Below are 19742 nucleotides of genomic sequence, written 5' to 3' on the forward strand. Positions count from 1 at the left end.
TATACAACCCAAATACATATTTGTATTTTTCTTGCTGCAGTCCTCGCAACAACAATGTAATGTGAGCTGGTGTTATTATTTCCCCATATTGAAAGGAGGGGCTGAGGTTGAGAGGGGCATCTTGCCCCAGGATCCCAGCAGGCTGGTGGTAGTTGCAAGATTTGAACCAGGGACTCCCTGCCTTGGCAGTGCTGTCTCTAAGCCACTACAATAGTGTTTGGCTGTTCTAGGGAACTGGTGCCATTTAAATAGTTGGTTCATTAAAGCAGCAGTAGGAAAGCCAATTTCCCCCCCCCCCCTCTTGTTGAGAGTTGCATTTCCTCAGTGGTATTAGGGGGAATGCAGACACACAGTGAATGGGACAGTGGGACGACTACTACCTCTTTCTTTCTTTCTTTCTTTCTCTCTCTCTCTCTCTCTCTCTCTCTCACCCCCCTTTCATTCTTTTCTTCTCTTTCTTTCTCTCTTTCTCTCTCTCTCTCTCTCTCTGACCCCCCTTTCATTCTGTTCTTCTCTCTCTCTCTCTCTCTCTCGCTCTCTCTGACCCCCCTTTCATTCTGTTCTTCTCTTTCTTTCTTTCTTTCTTTCTTTCCCTGTCCCAAGAGGAGCCAACTCTTAGGGGCCAAGGTCCCTTCAGTGCCGGATTTATGTATAAGCTAAACAAGCTATAGCTTAGGGACCCACTTTCTTGGGGGGCCCCCAAAAAAAATTAAAGGGGGAATTGGATGTATGTTTCCAAAAGATAAGATAAAAATAAAATAAAATAAAACCTACATACAGCAACCGTGTTTTGTGTTGTGTAGGCTCCTATGATGTAAGTAATGGGCCCCGCCTGCTAGCCTGCTCCCTAAAATATCACTGGTTTGCTCATTTCTATATATAGGATGCCTACATTCTGCATAGACTGGACTTATAATGCAAGGGCACCATTACCTTCAGTAGCTTAGGGCCTCATCAAACCTAAATCCGGTACTGGGTCCCTTTGCCCACCCCACCCCCAGTAAATTATTTGAAGGGGCTGCCCCCTGCCCCCACCCCAAAGTGAATAGGCATTGCCATTCAAATGCTGTGTACACGCCATGTCGTGTGATCAATTATGCAGGGCGGTGCTTACCTGGGACTCCCACCCACCCATATTTTATTCTAGTTGGCACCCCTGCCTCTTCCCGACACCCCTTTCCTCTCTTTCTCTTCCCCTTTGTCTCCGACACATCCTTCTTTCTCTACTTCGCCTACTGCCCAGTAAGAGCCCTGCTGAATCAGGCCATCTAATTCAGCATCCTGTTCTCACAGTGTCCAACCACACACACACACCCCTTGGGGAAGCCCACAAGCAACAGCCACTATCCCCATTGGCAGCTCTACAGAGGCTTCCTGCAGGTTACCAGATGCCCGAGCCAAGCAGCCACACAGACAGGGGCCTTTTGAAATTCACCGGAGGGCCGCATGTTGCCGATCCCTGCTTTGAAGAGGAACCCTTTGTTCCCTCCTCCCCTGAAATCTTGTTAGCTAGGCTCTGAAGCAAGCAGCTCAAGGAGATGTCACTACATCCATGGAAACAGCAAAATGCCATGAGCCCGACTCACAGCAGCTTTCTACTTAGCTAGCTGGCTTGGGAGAACACAAGTGTATGTGTGTGTGTGTGTGTGTGTGTGAGAGAGAGAGAGAGAGAGAGAGAGAGAGAGAGAGAGAGAGAGAGAGAGATTGTGTGTGTGTGTGTGTGTGTGTGTGTGTGTGTGTGACTGCACACAAGCCCTGTTTCCCCCCCCCCCCCAAGATCTGGGTTCAGATTGTGTCCTTAAAAACAGAACTACTTTAAAAACAACTCACATGCTGAGACTGATCTAGTCACATTCGGAACACACATTTAAAGCAAATGGGTTTCCCTCCAAAATCCTGGGAACCGTAGTTTATTTGTATTATTTCACTTTAAAACACACAATTAAAAGCAGTCATGTGATGTATTTTAGTTTGATGTTTTGTTTACTGTATTTGCAAATCTTATTTATTTTAAAAAGAGATTTTTATATACCACTTGACTATGGTAAACCCTATAAGGGTTTTGTGAGAAATATTAAAATTATCAATTTTTTTTTTAAAAAAACCCCCAGTTAAAAACATTTAAAGAGAATTAAAATGAACAGTCGTTGACATGTCAATATCTGTAAGTCTGGATAGGCTTTGCCTAAACAAAAAAGTTTTAAGTGGGCTCTGAAAAAGGGTGCAGCAAAGACACCTGCTTGATGTCAAGAGGCAGGGAGTTCCAAAGTATAGCTGCTGCCACACTCAGAGATTAATCAATGAGTATCGTGTGGCATCTGGAACTGTGCCAGTTTTGCAGATACAAACCGTTGAGTGGATGCATGTGGGGTAAGGTGCTCCCCCAAGTTTGCTGGTCCCAATCCATTTAATGCCCCCCTTCTGCCAGGGCAACAATTCCCAGTGGCCTTAACAAACTGCTAACGGTTTGTACATAAAGCAAAGCCAAACCATAGTTTCACACAAATGAGCAAACACTCCTGCTGCTGCCCTGCTTGCTATTGTACCCAAAGCTAAGCCATGGTGTGCCTTAGAGTTACATCAAAACCCACATTTGTGCCCTGAAAGATGGGTTCGAGATGCATTTCATAAGGAGATAAAAATCCAGAGGTACACTTTCCCTGAATGTGGAGATTCTGTTATCTTGATTAATAGCTGCTGAGAAACCTCTTGCTTTGCAAGCAGAAGGTCACAGGTTCTGTCCTTGGCGTCTCCAGGTAGAGAGTCCTGCCTGAAACCCTGGAAAGCAGCTGCCAGTCAGTGCAGGCAAAGCTGAGCTAGATGGACCAACAGTCCAATTCAGTATAAAACAGCTTATTATGGTTGTATATCACGGAGGCAAAAAAGGCTAAGCCTGCAACCCTGTAAGCACTTACTTGGGAGTAAGTCCCACTGATGTCCATGGGGCTTACTTCTTCGTAGACACGCGACTGGACAGGGACAGACTAACTACTGTTGTCTATGCTCTGGTAACTTCAAGGTTAGATTACTGCAATGCATTATAGGTAGGGTTGCCTCTGAAGACGCTTCAGAAACTTCAGCTAGTGCAGAACTCAGCGGCCAGGTTGCTCACCGGAGCAAGACGGTTTGAGCATATTACACTGATCCTGATCCAGCTGCACTGGCTACCAATTAGTTTCCGGGCCCGATTCAAAGTGCTGGTTTTGACCTATAAAGCCTTAAACAGCTCAGAACCACAATATCTCGCCTCTTTCCATATGAACCTACCTGGACCCTGAGATCATCTTCCAAGGCCATCCTTCGTGTGCCTCCTCCTCGAGAGGTCTGAAGGGTGGCAACACAAGAATGGGGCCTTCTCTGCAGTGGCTCCCTGTCTGTGGAATGCTCTCCCCAGGGAAGTTTGCCTGGTGCCTTCATCACACACCTTTATGTTGTGATCTTTTTTTGTGAACCACCCTGAGACCTCCGGGTATAGGGCAGTATATAAACTCTTAATAATAATAATAATAATAATAATAATAATAATAATAATAATAATATTTACTCAAGCGTTGGTCTCCCTGTGTTCAACAGGGCATGGTAAACAGACACAGGATTGACCCTTCGGTAACGACCCTTTGGTGGCAACAGGAAACCTGCCAAGCAGTGTTTGAATCTGTGTTGGAGCTGGCATAGAAGCATAGACTTGTAGAATTTGGAAGGGTCCCCAAGGGTCATCCAGTCCAACCCCCTGCAATGCAGGATTGCTGGGCAGCTGCCAAAGCTGCTCCGCTTCACACCCTTAAAAGTACAGAATTGAGGAAAGGTTGTGGCTCAGAGGTAGGGCAAATTGTTTTGCATGCAAGAACGTCTCAGGTTCAATCCCCGGCATGTCCAGCTCGAGCTGGGAGAGGCTCCCTGTGTGAAATCCTGAAGAGCTGCTGCCAGTCAGTGTAGACAATATTGAGCTAGAGGGACCCATGATCTAATTGGACTTTATATCAGGTGGCCGTAGTGACAGCTGCCAACCTGGGATGGCTTCCAAAGGGGATTAACAAAGGGACAATCTGAATGGATTCTTACTATGGCAAAAAGACTGATATTGATGAACTGGAAAAATAAAAATCCATCTTCAATGGATTGAAGATAAGTACAAACTCTCTACACATAAACAAGTTGTGTGCAAACGTAGACTTGTCATGGACAAATTTAACAAAATTTGGAATTCTTTTTTATAAATACCGTATTAGATTAATAACAAGTTTTTCCCCCTTTTTTGTAATGTACACAATATCCTTTTTTCTGTTTTGTTTGGGTACTATTTCTTGTTTCTTCTTCTTTCTGTCTTACTCTGTGCCCTTGTAAGTGTGTACTTTTTATTTCTCAATAAAAAATATTAAAAAGATTATCAGCATTAAAAAATAGTTTAAAAACTATTGTAAACATTTTTTAAAAAAAATCACACCCAAACTTGGAGCAACCTCCTTAATATATACCTTATATATTAAATCCATCGGGCCATCTAAGTACTACACTGACTGGCAGCCATTTCAGGCAGGGGACACTCCCAGCCCTTCGTGGAGATGCCATTGGGACCTTCTGCAAGCCAAGCAGATGTTCCACCCCTGAGCTAAGGCACTTCCCTTAAGACATAGGAATGCAGAAAGCTGCCTTTTACTAAATGAGTCCCTTGGTCCATCTAGCTCAGCACTGCCTACACTGACTGGCAGCGACTCTCCACAGTTTCAGACAGGGACTCTTCCAGCCCTAGCCTGGAGATGCCTCGAAGTGAACTCGGAGCCTTCTGCACGCAGAGCAGCAGACGCTCTGTCAATATCAGCATGATGGACGAAAGCCACCGACAGGACAGCTCAGCTGAGTAGTGCTGATGATGCCAAAGTTGCAGGTTCGATCCCCGTCACGGGCACCTGCATTATATTCTTGCATTTCAGGGAGTTGAACTGAGGACCTTCAGGGTCCCTTCCAACTCTACGAGTCTATGACGCTCCTCGGTTTGCTGAGGGTCAGGAGGCTGGAGAGGATCCGGGCTCTCATCTCGCCTGCTGGATCCCCCGGAAGCCCTCCGCTCCCTCCCCTCGAGGAGCTGCAGGAGAGAGACCTTCGCTGTGACCCAGCAGAGGGGCTCGTCTTACGCTCCCGAGCGGTCGCCACCTGCCTCCCCGCGCCCACGCAGTGAGCAAGAACAGAAGGAACTTCCCACCCCCACCGCCACCCCCGCTGCCACCACCTACTCAACCTTCTGTAGTCGTGGGGATCGGGGACCACAGACGGGGGACGGGGCCGCGGGGAGAGAGTAGGGATGGCCAGGAGGAAGCGGCCCACTAAAATGAGCTTCCCAACACCTCCACCACCCAGCCCGAAAAATAAACTGGAATTTAACCCCGGCAGTGGTGCCGTCGGGGGGCAAGACAGCCAAGACAACCAGTGCCCTCCAGCAGCCGGTCATAGAAGGGATCCCCAAGGATCCTCTAGTCTAGTCCAACCCCCTGCAGTGCAGATCCAAAAGAGGCGCTTCCTAGCCCTGCCGCCCTCTTGGACCGTCGCGGTTGGGTGGGGAGGGAGAAGAGCCAGACCCCACTGTGGGGGAAAACAAAAAGAGGCGCCGTCTAGTCGGCAGTCCACGGCGCAGCGGAGACGGAGCTCAGCTTCGGACGGCAGGCGGGGGCCGTCCGGAGGGGTTTAGCGGGGAAAGGAGGGGGGGGGTCTCGACGACGCGGGCCGGCACTCACACGTCCTTGGCCGGCAGGTCCCTTCCCTCCACCACGCGGAAGTGCAGCGACGTGTTCTTGGCCATAACGAGGCCGGCGGAGGCGCACTGGCGGCGGCCGGTGCAGCAGCGCTCACCGACGGTCCGCGGGCTGCATGGAGCGCCGATCCTCGACGGCCGTCCAGCCGCAGCAGCCGCGCCGCGCCTCGCCTGCCTTTGATCCCTCCCGCCGGATTGCAAGGCGAAGGGGCTTTTTCCAGTCAGCAGAAAAGCCTCCTCCTCCTCCTCCAGAAGCCAGCCAGCCAGGCAAGACGGGAGAGAGAGGCAGGCTGGGCTGGGGAACCGGTCCGGCCAGGTGGCGATCTCCTTCTCCGCGGAGTTCAACAGGCAAGAGCGCCCGCCTGTCGAGCTGGCTGCCTTCGCTCCCCTTGTTAAATGCCAGGCGCTCCTCGGCTGCGGCTACAGGTGGCCGGGCGGAAGAGTGTGAAGCTGGCCCGCCTCCTAGAGGCCGAAAAGGGAAGCGGCGGAGCTCCGTTCCGTTGGTTGTCGGGGGTGGAGGGCGTTTGTTCCTTTGCTAATAATAATAATAATAATAATAATAATAATAATAATAATAATAATAATAATAATAATAATAATAATAATAGAAGAAGAAGAAGAAGAAGCAACGTTCTCCGGAGTGTTAAGAAACTGCCCTGCTGGATCTGTTCTCCCAGCCCCAGTGTTCTGCTTCCAGCAGGGGGTAGCCGGATGCCCCACAGCCATGGACTAGGGCTGGCATGAAAGCAAAACACAGAAAAATCGAAAACTCCTTCATGTTTTTTTTTTTAAAAGGCAGGGCTCAGGCATCCCGCCAACCCCCAACCGAAAGAGGCCAGATTAGAAGCCAAACGACAGAAAAGAAACAGTTTGGGTTGGTGCTTAAAGATAAGTAATGATGGCACCACACATTCCTCCCTGAAAAGAGCATTCCTCAAGAAGTGGGCCACCACTGAAAAGGGTTTTGTGTTGCTGCCCTGCCGATCTTTCCATACAGTGCTATTTTTCTAGAAAAAGAGGTGCTGGAACTCACAGTGTATGCCTCCCTTGTTCTCTTTTAATGGCAATGGTGCACACCTGAGGGATGCCGGAACTGAGTTCCGGCTGAAAAAAACTCCCTGCTCCCATCATAGAGGATGATCACAGGGTCCAAGTTAGAGGCTGCTGCTGTAATGTGTCGCCGGAGGGGCTGTCCTTGGAAAGCTAGATCTGAACAGTTACGAGGAACTATGTGCCGCAGACCAGTCAGGGTAGTGAAAGTTGCATTGGCTACCAGTTCGTTTCCAAGCTTGATTCAAGGTGCTGGTTGTGGCCTTTAAAGCCCCAAACTGGGGTCTGGGGGGAAAACCTGTGCTTCTCCAGATGCTGTTGGACTACAACTCCCATCACCCCCTGACCATTGACCATCGTGGCCGGGGCTGATGGGAGCTGGAGTCCAATAACATCTGAAGGGTGTGGCAGGTTCCCCATCCCTGTTCAGCTAAGCACCCTGGACCTGGACATAGGTGTCAGAAGTATGTCAGCAATAAAAAAACAAACACCGGTGTCAGTGAAGTTAACTCTTTAATTCAAAGAAACCGAAACAGTGCAGGCCCAGTGATGACAGCAGCTCTTCCCTGTAGGTCTTGCCCCAATGAGACAGTTGCAGTTCCCCTCCCAGCAGTCTAAGGCTCCCTTTTCTTCTCTCTCTTTGTTCCCTGGCTCCTTCAGCAGTCTGCCTCATCTCTGTCTCTTGGCCCTTGTCCCCTCCTGTCTCTGATCCTAGACTGCTCTCTTCCCCAGCATCTTCCTGCTCACTAAACCCTGTCGCCTCTTCAACTTCCGACGTCTCCTCCTCCCCATCTGCTCCTTCTTCTCCCTCTGACCACTAATAGTCTTTCCACCAGCACTCCCCAGGCTCTCAGCTTCCTTCCCCTGGGGGTTCCTCAGCTGGTGACCCCCCCACCACCACCACTCTCGTGCATCCAGCCAGTCCATAAAAAAATCAGTTTTCCAATGACTTCTGCCAACAGACATTCAGTGTTCTGGGTTCACTGAGGACTGCTTTGGGGGGCAGTGTCCCCCTGGTTTGGTCCCCCCCTAACATTCTGCATGGCTGTTGCACTAGCACAAGGGCAAGAGGAATCGTGTTGCAATATGAAATCTAGTGTTGCACTAGATTTCATATTGCAACACCATTCCTCTTGTTCATGTGCTAGAGTGCAACAACCATACAAAACATTAGGGGGAAACCTAACCAGTGGAAGTGTGTTGCACAGCCAGTTATGCAACAGGGAATATCTAGGGGACAGGTCTATGCATGAGGTCTAATGGACTGTTAATTGTGATTAGTTTCTCCTATAGCTGTTGCTCTCTTGACTTATATCAGAGCTGGTGAATCCCAGGTGTAGGGGCCAAATGCAGCCCTCCAGGGACTCTAAGAGCCATGTCTCCCCACAAGCCACACCCCTCCCCAGTCCTCCTCTGCTCTCTGGAGTGCTATCATCCGGCTGGAATCTGGAGTGTCTCATGATAATGGCTTTTGCTTGCCTAGATGAGGGATGGAGAGATGGTTGGTGTGTGTGTGGTTTGTGTGTGTGTGTGTGTGTGTAAACCTCTGGCTTTTGTGTGGCTGGAATACAGCTGGCTCCATAGAGGTGCCATGTCTGAAGGACAGCTCCTTTGGTAGAGCATGAGACTCTTAATCTCAAGGTTGAGGGTGAAAGATTCCTGCATTGCATGGGGTTGGACTAGATGACCCTCGGGGTCCCCTTCCAACTCTACAATTCTAGGATTCTATGCCTGTGGCTCGGTTCCTGCCAGTCCTGGCATGCGGCCCCCAAATGGTTGCCCATGGGGGGAAATGTGGCCCTTGTGCTGACTTCCACAAAACCATTTTACTACAAAAAGAAGACGTGAAGAGTTAAATTGCCCTTGCTTTCCTTCCAACTCTGCGTTTGGCCCTGAGATCTTTTGCAGGAGGAGGAATTGACAGGACAAACATCCTGTTTTCTTCCTGGGCCCCGGAATCCATTTCTCACTCATCATTAGTGGCATTCTTAATTGCAGTGCGTGGGTGAGAAACTTTAGAAGACGCACTCAGGCTTGAGGTTTGTGTCTAACAGGAGACTTATTAATTTCTGACAGGATCCAGCCAGCCTGGATCTCTCTGCTGCGTTTCTCTCCCAATTATCTCTGCTTTCAAAAGTCCGGTGCGAAAAATATTTTGATTATTATTTTGGATTTGATTTGATTTTATTAAAAAAAATCACCCTACCTGAAGTGGGAGTAGCCCAGATAATAGCAATGATTATCTTAAGTTACTTAATGAACATATTGATCGCACCACTAGACTGATAAATAAAAGGACACATGCTTACTGTTACAGTAAGCAAATCATTCTAATCTAAGCCTTATACTGAGTCAGACCCGTGGTTCATCTAGCTCAGAATTGTCTACACAGACTGGCAGTAGCTCTCCAAGGGTTTTCAGACACTTCCCCAGCCTAACTGGAAATACTGAGGATTGAACTTGCAACTTGAACCTCAATTTCTGCATACAAAGCAGATGCTCTGACCACTGAGCCACAGCCATTTCCCTACATTAGCGCTATAAACATTTTGCACGCTTTACATTTCCCCAACGAGTCCCAAAGGAATCTGAGGAGCTTCAGTTTGGTGTGTGTCAATTTTAAAGCACCTGCCCCGTCCCGAATCCTGAGAACTGTAGTTTTCAAGAGTGCTGGGAAGGAAAGCTCTGTGAGAGATAAACTAGTTCCCATTATTCTTTGGTGTGTGTGCTTTAGGTGAACAGTGTGTATTTAGCATCCAGAATTCCCTCCAGGTGTTTGTTTTATTTCACCAGATTTATACACCGCTGCATTGAGGGGTGGGGGTGGGGGACCTCAAAGCCGTTTACAAATGCAACCACAAACTACAACTCCCATCACCCCTAGCTATTGGCTACACTTGCTGGGGCTGATGGGAGCTGTAGTTCTGCAGGCCAAAAGGCCACCCATCCCTGCTCTAGAGCGAAGATGTTAGAATGCAGCCAGTTTGGGCAGCGGTGCAGGAAAAAAAACCCCACATTTATAATAGAAAAATAAATGAATAGATGTTTAAAAAGTGTAATGCATAATAGGGGGGGGGGGAAGAGACTGCGAGAAAGGCGCGCCTTCTTTCGCCATTGAGCTATTTTACTTTACTATGGGAGGAAAAAAAGACGTCCACGCGCAGCTCAGCTCAGCTCTGGCGGACGCGTCGCCTTGGCAACAGAACGTTGTGCAGGCCGTCTCCTTAGCAACGGGCAGCTGGGGCTCGCGCTGCTCCGGCAATAAAAAAAAAAGTCTGCTTCGCCTATTATTGTTTTGTTCCTCTTCTTTCGCGGGCTGCAAGTTCGGCCGCAGGAAAGGAAAGGGAGGCTTTGGACGAGCGGCGATGGCTTCGGAATCGGATTTGGAGGAAAAAGTGCGCGCGGCTTTACGAGACAAACTGCAAATGATGTAAGTGGGGGTTGTTGTGTTTTTTTGGGGGGGCGGGGAAGGGTCAAAGAGAGAAGGGACACGGGCTTGAAGACTGTACTGACTGTACAGTAGCGGGAGAAGGTTCCGCAAGGGTTAAAAGAAAGGGCCTTAGCTCAGCGATAGAGCAACGCGCTTTGCTAGTGCAAAAAGTCCCAGGACGCAGGATCGATTCCCAAGTGGGGCATTGAAATAATCATGGGCGTAGCCATGGGGTGGGGCAGGGGGCAGTTGCTCCCCCCCACCCTAAATCAGGAAAAAAATAATACAAATCAATACAAATATGAGGTTCTGCCCCCCCCCCCAACAAAGGCTTGCACCCCCAACAAAAATCCTGACTACGCCCATGGAAAGAATCGAATCCCCGCGACTGGGTGAGCTCCCGTTGCTCAGTCCCTGCTCCTGCCAACCTAGCAGTTCAAAAGCATGAAGTGCAAGTAAATTAATAGGTACCACTCTGGCGGGAAGGTAAACGGCGTTTCTGTGCGCTGCTCTGGTTCGCCAGAAGCGGGTTAGTCATGCTGGCTACATGACCCGGAAACTGTACGCCGGCTACTTTGGCTAGTAAAGGGAGATGAGTGCCGCAACCCCAGAGTCGTCCGCGACTGGACCTAATGGTCAGGGGTCCCTTTACCTTTACCACTTTAACAAGCAGGACTTCGCTCAAAGAATGATGGGAACTGAAGTTCGTTAAGGGTGCTGAGAGTTATTTGGAGATCCTCACCATTTCCCTCGCAGAGCTACAATTCCAGAAAGTTTTTGCAAGCAATCTGCCTTCCCAGGAAGCTTTAGAACTGTAGCTCTGTGAGGGGGAATGGGGGGTGTGTATGTGTGTGTGTGTGTGTCACAGATCCTTAACAAACCACAGTTCTCAGGATTCTCTGGGGGAAGCCACGACTGTTTAAGTGTCATAGAGCATTAAGTGTATAAAGTGAATGTGGCCTACAACTTTGACAGATGATAATAAAACATTAATTATTATTATTATTATTATTATTAGTTATACCCCATCCATCTGGCTTGGTTTCCCCAGCTACTCTGGGCAGCTCCCAACAGAATATTAAAACCACGATAAAACATCAAACTTTTAAAACCTCCCTAAGCAGGGCTGCCTTCAGATGTCTTCTAAAAATCAGATAGTTGTTTATTTCCTTGACATCTGATAGGAGGGCGTTCCAGAGGGCGGGTGCCACTACCAAGAAGGCCCTCTGCCTGGTTCCCTGTAACTTGACTTCCCGCAGTGAGGGAACTGCCAAAAGGCCCTTGGAGCTGAACCTCAGTGTCCGGGCTGAACAATGAGGGTGGAGACGCTCCTTCAGGTATACTTCAAAGGTCAGCACCAACACTTTGAATTGTGCTCGGAAATGTGCAGAGCTACAGTTCCCAGCGTCCTTAACAAACCACAGTTCCCAGGATTCTCTGGGGGAAGCCATGCACTTCCTGTGTATAGTGGATGTGACCTTAGACAATGCAGCCTGCAGGTACAGTGGTGTGACGCTTGACTATGCATTTCCCAGATGAGGTTTGGACGGGGCTTTTGACACCCTTCTGTGTGCCTGTTTCAGGAAAATTCCCGAAAGAGAAGATGACTTTTTGCCCCCTGCTTGCTGTCTGCTGGAGAAACAAAGGGAACTGGCAGAGGTGGAAAAAACTCTGTTGGCCCAGAAAGAGGTAATACAAAGTCTTTGGAGAACCACTCCAAACCATCTCTTGGACCAGTTGTGCGCCAGTTGGGAGTGGTAGGGGAGAAGGCAGGGAGTTCAACAGTAGATGGTGCTACAGGCACTGAAAGGCAGGTGTGACTGATCCTGTTTTGTCCTCCTCCTCCTCCTCCCTGCTGAGTTCTAGAAGGGCAACACAGAAATGGAGGAGGAAGAAGATGACAGCCAGGGCTAACTTTTGGACTGGTTGTAAGAAAGAAGGTAGTCAGGGGAGAGGGCTGATGAGGTTAGTGAGGCAGTTCCTCATTCACCTCATGGACCATCCCTCACTGTTTGGCTTCATATTAAAAAACCTACATATATGCAAATTAACCAAACAAGTGCTAGAAACCACCCCAGAACTGGCTCTACTAAACATCTTCCAAGACAATAATGCCCACTTACAACACAAGGAACTCATAATCCATCTACTCTCAGCAACCAGAAACATCATAACCAGACACTGGAAAGACCTGTCAGGAGTCAACATGGACCAATGGTACCAAGCAGTATGGGAAACAGCCCTACTGGAAAAATTAACCAGCAACCTAAAACTAGCACGGGGACAAACAGAAGAAGACACCTTCACCCCCGTATGGTCCCCCTTCATCGCACACACAGCCCAACAAGACAATGACAAAAATCTACCGACAGCATACAAATCTATATGGCTAACCTGATCCAAAACACCCACCCACCCCACTCACACAGGAAACCAAAGACCACCACAGCCAACCGCAAATGAACAATCAAACCCTACGCCAATCGCGACCTCTCACCGCCAAAGAAACACAAGCAAACAACACAAGCGACGCTGATACCAAATCCTAAATATATTAAGGGAAATAGAAACATCATCTCCACACCCCACCCTCCCACCCATCCCACCCACTTCCTTCCCCCCCTCTCTCCCTAATGTCTCAACAACTAAAATTGATCTGTAAAAATGTTTTATGGAAAAATACGAGAGACATTACACACACTTTGTAAACCAAGAAAATCTTTAATAATAATAATAATAAACCTACATCAGGCATAGGCAAACTCAGCCCTCCAGACGTTTTGGGGCTACAACTCCCATCATCCCTGAACACTGGTCCTGTTAGCTAGGGATGATGGGAGCTGTAGCCCCAAAACATCTGGAGGGCTGAGTTTGCCTATGCCTTTTCTTAGACTTTGGAACAAGCATAGGAACCTGCCTTATACCAAGTCATGCCACTGGCCCGTGTACCTCAGTGTGGATTTACACTGATTGGCAGCCCTCGATGAGGGTGGTTTTCCAACCGGCTCCAGCTCCACGTGATGGTGTGTTATTATTTAGTCTGAATGTGTTCAGTTTGCTAACTACGACAACAATGCGGGGAACTTTGAGAAATGTTTTGCTGTAACCAAGATAAATTACATCCAAAGCATTCCCGCCGTCCACTGAGGTAGTAACCCAATAAGAGAAAGAGAAAACTCGCCTGCCTGACTCCTCCCCAACTGATATTCCTTTGCCCCCCCTTCCAAGGAATTCCAGTTGAAAATGGAAGAGCTGCGGCAACGACGGAAGGAACTGGAGCTCAAAGAGGGCCAGCTCAAAAAGTCCATTTTAAAGTTTGACAAGTTCCTGAAGGTCCGTAAGCGCTCAGGGGATGAGTTATGTGGTGGTGTGGTCGGCAGGGACGCAGCTAGGCCTCTCTGTGCGGCTCTCGTGATCCGTAGGCCCGTCTCTCGTAGGACAATGATGCCAAGCGTAGCCGGGCTCTGCGGAAGGCTGGCGAGGAGAAGCAACAAGCGGCCCAGAGAGTGGCGGAAGCTGAGAGCCTCAAGGAGGAGATTGCACACCTGCTGGCCGTGAAGGACAAGCTGCAGTGGCAGCTGGAGAGACATAAGGTCTTCCCGGAGTATCTGCAGAAGGTTCTGGAAAAGACGGAGCAGGTGAGAGGGTGGGGAGATGAGAGAGCCTGAGCCTGAGAGGAGGTGCTAGAAGGAACCCCCCCCCCCCAAAAAAAACCCTGTGTGAAGTTTTTGGCACAAGTCAAGGCCTTCAGCCAGAACATAGGAAGCTGTGCTATAGTATTGGATCCATTGGTCCATCTAGCTCAGTACTGCCTGCACTGACTGGCAGCAGCTGCCCAAGTCCTGCCTGGAGTTGCCAGGGATTGAACCTGGGACCTTCTGCATGCAAGAAGCTCTACGACTGAGCTGTGGCCATCATGACATAGGTTGCTGTCTTTTACCAAGTCAGAACATTGCCTGCACTGTATTGTCTGTGCTGAATATCAGTTGTTCTCCAGTATTTCAGACATTCCTGGCTCTACCTGGAGATGCTGGGGACTGGATCTGGGGCCTTCTGCACACATAGCAGATGTTCTGGCACTGAGCTATGTCCCAGGATGCTTTCCCACGGCTAGTACAGTCGTACCTCAGAAGTCGAACGGAATCCATTCCAGGAATCTGATCAACTTCCGAAACGTTCGGAAACCAAAGCGCAGCTTCTGATTGACTGCAGGAAGCTCCTGCAGCCAATCGGAGAGCCAGTGTGATGTAGTGGTTAAGAGCGGTAGACTCGTAATCTGGGGAACCGGGTTCGCGTCTCCGCTCCTCCACATGCAGCTGCTGGGTGACCTTGGGCTAGTCACACTTCTTTGAAGTCTCTCAGCCCCACTCACCTCACAGAGTGTTTGTTGTGGGGGAGGAAGTGAAAGGAGATTGTTAGCCGCTTTGAGACTCCTTTGGGTAGTGATAAAGCGGGATATCAAATCCAAACTCCTCCTCCTCCTCCTCCTCCTCCTCCTCTTCTTCTTCTAGTGGATGTTCGGCTTCCAAAAGAACATTTGAAAATCGGAACACTCACTTCTGGTTTTCGATTGTTCGGGAGCCGGAACATTCGACTCCCAAGGCGTTTGGGAGCTGAGGTACGACTGTCCTGATCACCAGCTTCTCTCTGTGGAACCGGGAGGTGCCCCCTTGTCCTTTGCCTCAGGCAGCAAAGTGTCTTGTACCAGCCTTGAGCTTCAAATACATATCTATTTTAAAACCCTACTGCATCAGAACACATGAAGGTGCCTCATACCAACTCAGACCATTGGCCCATCTAGTTCGGTATTGTCCACACAAGCGGGCAACAGCTCTCCTAAAGTCTGCCTGGAGATGTCAGGGCTGGAACCTCATGGCTTGTGATGGGCCCAGGGCAGAGTCTGGTGCAAAAACTGCCTACCCATCTGAGGCAGGTAAGCCTTTAGTTTACCTGATATGGCAGCCTCCTCCACATTCCTTATTTTCTCCTGTGTCAAATTTTAGATTGTATGCTCACCAGGGCAGGGACCTCTCCTCTTAGGAACGTGGAGGCTGCCTTCTACCACGTCAAACTGTTTTGTCTAGCCTGGAGGTTCCAAAATTTATTTGGACAACCGCCCCCTTTTCAGAAAAAAAATTAATCACCGCTACCTCTGGGAATCTAGCTTCTTTAAGCGAAAAAACAGAAATGCTTGGAGTGAGAAATTTGTGTTCTTTTATGTATCTATATTTCTACCTGTGTCCTGTAACATAGTAAAGAAATATATTGTAAGACACCTTGAAGCTTGAAATTATAAAATTATTTATTAAAATCAACCATAGTTACATTCGTATTACACAGAGAAAATTAAGGTAACAAAGGATAATATTAAAATAAAAATTATGATCCACCTCTGCGAGCTTCCCCCGTCCCCGTCCCCCCGGCAAAAGGCTCAATGCTGGGATAGCCAACATGGCACCCTGCCCATTTGACTCCGACTCCCATCACCCTCAGCCAAGCAATGGCTAATGGTCAGGGATAATGGGAGTTGTAGTCCTGCATGGTGACTGTACAAGGATGCGTTTACTCTCCATCCTCTTATCCATCCCAGTTTCAGGACATCCCAGAGCTGATTGCCCGGTTCGAGGCTCTGATGGCCACTCAGGCCACGTTGGCCCAGAGGGAGCTCTTTGGCCGGGAAGCCGTGGAGGAGGAGCGTGCCCGCCTGCAACGCTACACGGAGGAAAGCAGCAACCAGATCTTGCAGCAAAACAACCGGGTGGCGGAACTGCAGGCGCAGCTGGAGCAAGCCCAGGCCAGGGTCCTGGAACTGGTAAGACGACGCGATCCAGGATAAATGGCCAAAAACCGTTCTATTCCATCAGAGATCGGCAGGCAATCCTAGGGATGCCATACATCTGGGTTTCCCCAGATACATCTGGGAATTGCTCAGAAAAATGGCGTTCAGGCGGGTTTTTGCCGAATCGGCAAAATAGCAGGGAAAACCCTATGTCAAGTTGGGCTATTTTTGTTTTTGTTTTAAATTCTTTAAAAATCAAAGAAAAGCCCCAAATCATTTTTTTGGGGGGGCCCCCCCCAAAAAGCTGAACAACTCTGTCCCTGATCTTTTCACTTTGGGGACATCCCTAGGCAATGTAGAATACATCTTCCCCTAATAGCTAACTGATTTCTAGAATTTTATGCATATGGGGATGTTGGGGGGGGGGGAGGGTAGTAACTCTAGGGTGGGACACGTCGTGCGCCTTCTGGGGTAGTTTGCCCCCACCCAGCACTCAGAAACTCTGTGCATGAAAGTAATGTGGCCATTTGGGTAGAGCGGTTAGAGGGTCAGACTAGGACCTGTGAGAGACCAGGGTTCAAATCCCCACTCAGCCATGAAACTCACTGAGAGTGACCTTGGGCCTGTCAAGGCCCCTCAGACTAACCTACCTAACAAAGTTGTTGTGGGGATTAAAATGAGGAAAGGGAGAACCAAGCAGGCTGCCTCGAGCTCCTTATAGTGAAAAAGGTGGAAAATAAACAGAATAAACAAATATAAATGAACAAATAAACAGAATAAACGCAGGGCAGATGTGGGGTGCCTTTGGCCCTCCAGGTGTTTTGCCGAACTACAGCTCCCACAATCCCTGCTCATGGGCCACGCTTGCTGGGGCTGATGGGAGTCGTAGTTCAGCAACACCCGCAGGGCCAAAGGTTTCTCATATATGCATGAAAGAGGCGAGAGGTGCCCCTAACTCTCTGTTCTTGTCCGGCCCGCTGCAGGAGTCTAGCTGGGTTTGCATCCAGAACACCGCTGCCGACAAGACGTTGGAGCTTGGACGGATCAAGCTGGCAGCTTTGAACCTCTTCCAGATGGCTGCCAAGCACAGGAAGCTGCCGGCCGACGTTCCTATGGAAGACACGGCAGCCCAACTCGATGTGGTCAGTAGGAAGGCACAAGTACCCCCCCCCCTTTTAAAGCAGCTCCTTGGGAGCTTTGCAAGCAGTGGGCAGCTAACAGGGCCCCAGAAAGGTCCACCAGCTCAGACACCAATATTCGGCCCGCTGAGGTTGATGGGCCTGGACTGCTGCTGTTTTAAATTCCAACACTGTCCTTGAACGCCCGACACTGTGCCTGCTCTGTTGGCAGTTTAAAATGGCAGCTTTCCAGCTGCCTGAGCCTTTGGTCTGATTCAGCAGTGCTCTTACATTCGCTCCTTTCCTCTTTAATTTCCTTCTTTACCCCACCCTCTGTTCCTTACCAAAAAAAAAACCCCAAAGCCTTCCCCAAGAATTAGACCAAAAGAGGTCTTGTTTGTATGAATCTCCTTCAGAATGGGGTAGGGGGTGGCATTTACCACCCCTCACAAAAAAACAACAAAAACTTCCTTCACCATGGCAATAGGGTTTTTCAGCAGGGGGCGGGATTTATTTGAATTATTTCATTTCACTTATTCATTTCACAAAAATTGATTACCTCGGTTGATTTTTTTTGAAAAGAACCCCAGAACCCCACCCTCAGAGTGGTTTACAAAAAGAATAAAACAATGAAATGGTCAGTATATACACATTTAAACAACAACTATGTAAAAATAATTGACAATAAGCTAAACAAAAAAAGCTAGTTTAAAACTCTTGCTGGCGTTCTGCGTGTCTGGGTACGCTTGCCTAACCAAAAATATTTATAGCAGAGTATAGCGAAGCACCTGCCCGATGTCAAAAGGCAGGGAGTTCCCAAGTTGGGGTGCTGCCCCACTAAGTTATCAATTTATTATGATGTGCAATCTGCAGAATCATGTCAGTTCTGCAGATTGGAGCTGTCAGGTGGGCGCATAAGGAGCAAGGCGATCCCACAAGTAAACTGGTTCCAAGCTGTTAAGGGTTGCTTTTATGAATAGCAAATGCCTTGAAGTTCGCCTGGCAGAAAATTGGCAAAATTTAGTCTATTGTTAAGACCTGTTCCAAAGGTCTTTCCGTTATTCTTATTTGTTCTTATTGATAATTTTATTCTTTTATCTCTTTGGTAAACCACTTTTGAGTTTGTTTTTTGTTTTACAATCATGAAATAAATGTTTGCCCCTGACTGAACCTTATTATCAATCTCCGTTGCCACCAGGTCGAGCTTTGCGTCGTGGACTTGAACGACATCCTGGCCAACTTCCGCAAAGGGGAGCCCACGCCAGTCCCTCAGCCAGAAACAACAGTGGCATCTCGATCCGAGACAGACCCCAGCTAACCACCTCGGCCACCTGGGGCGAGCTTATTATCATCACCATCAAATTTATTACCAGCTGTTCAGCCAGCAGGTCCCAGGGCCCTTTAAAATTCAGAATTAAGAAAAGTTAAAACAGGTTACAGTCACAGGAATAAGGTGGGCCCTGAAACCTCAGATCTCGGCTGCCAAAGGCCAGGGAGAAGACGTGTGCCTTTGGCATTTGCCAAAAGCTCTGCGGTGAAGGTGCTAGGCCAGGGGTCGGCAACCTAAGGCCCATGGGCCGCAAGCAGCCCATGGGGGGTCGTTTAACCAGCCCATGGACCCCCCCCCCCGCCCGACTCCCGTGCACTGCGCTAAACCAGTTCGGAGCAGAGCGGGGACCGCCTTCTGTGACGCTGGCCGGCTTCCCATTGGTTGCAGGAAGCTCCTGCAGCCAATGGGAAGCTGTGCACGCCTCCTCCACGCTGGAAATAGCGCGAGTGCGTTCATGCACTCTGGCGCACCGCGGCATCTGAGGGACCGTGAACCGGCCCAAGCCACAAAAACTTTGCCGACCTCTGTGCTAGACGCAACTTTGTGAGGGAGTTCCACAACTTAGGGACTGCTACAGAGAATGTGCTCGGTGGCCACTGAATCTTGAGGGCAGGGAGAACGTAAAACGTAAAAAGGGGGAATGGAACTGAGTGGTCAGAATCCTGAACAAGGGAGAGTTTGACACAAGTCCCATTTATTTTAACATCTGTTGCCTTGACATCTGTTGCCCACTCCAAACACCAGGACAGGACCAGTAGCTTTAAAACCAGTAAAACCAATGCACTCTTCCCCATGTCTAAATCCACCCTTATAGTTCTAATCAGAGTAAACTCCCTAGTCTGTCCCTAACGTTCTCTGTCCGCTGGCACAAAGAGCTATTGCACCAGCAGGTGGGTGAGTGCTAATGTTGTGCAACTGATGAACCACGCAGAGCAGCTGTGCTGGTGGGAGCTCGCCGTACAAACGGATTGCATAACCGATTGCTCAAGCAAAATTGCTGGTCCTCTTGCTTAGGCAGTCTCCGTTCTGTTGGCACAAAACCATTTTGCCAGCAGAGACAGTATAAAGCTAGGCGACTTTGCTGTGGCGCTACATTGGAGACAACCCATTGACTTTAACAGACACCAGATGGTGAGCTCCATCAATTCCAACAGGTGCTTTCCAAATGGGACTAAGGTAAAAAGGTCAAGGACGCCTGGACGGTTAAGTCCAGTCAAAGGCGATTATGGGGTTGCGGCGCTCATCTGGCTTTCAGGCCGAGGGAGCCGGCATTTGTCCACAGACAGCTT

General features: G+C 49.0%; 2 protein-coding genes across 2 annotated transcripts in view; one reads left to right on the forward strand and one right to left on the reverse strand.

The window, feature by feature from the left end:
* The window catches only part of RASAL1 (RAS protein activator like 1), a 54913-nt gene extending 49011 nt beyond the window's left edge, over positions 1 to 5902 (reverse strand). The window contains exon 1 of the mRNA XM_033135992.1: positions 5730 to 5902. Coding sequence (XP_032991883.1) covers positions 5730 to 5794 — 65 coding nt within the window. The 5' untranslated portion in view covers positions 5795 to 5902. The remainder of the gene's footprint in view (positions 1 to 5729) is intronic.
* Positions 5903 to 10590: 4688 nt separating this feature from the next.
* CFAP73 (cilia and flagella associated protein 73) lies at positions 10591 to 18441 on the forward strand. The gene is made up of 7 exons (XM_033136128.1): positions 10591 to 10618; positions 11767 to 11915; positions 13455 to 13559; positions 13664 to 13865; positions 15812 to 16038; positions 16989 to 17147; positions 18322 to 18441. The coding sequence occupies exons 1-7, from the start codon at positions 10591 to 10593 to the stop codon at positions 18439 to 18441; spliced, it is 990 nt and encodes a 329-aa protein (XP_032992019.1).
* The last annotated feature ends 1301 nt before the right edge of the window (positions 18442 to 19742 follow it).

The sequence above is a fragment of the Lacerta agilis genome, chromosome 17 (assembly GCF_009819535.1).
Source record: "Lacerta agilis isolate rLacAgi1 chromosome 17, rLacAgi1.pri, whole genome shotgun sequence".
Classification (NCBI taxonomy): domain Eukaryota; kingdom Metazoa; phylum Chordata; class Lepidosauria; order Squamata; family Lacertidae; genus Lacerta; species Lacerta agilis.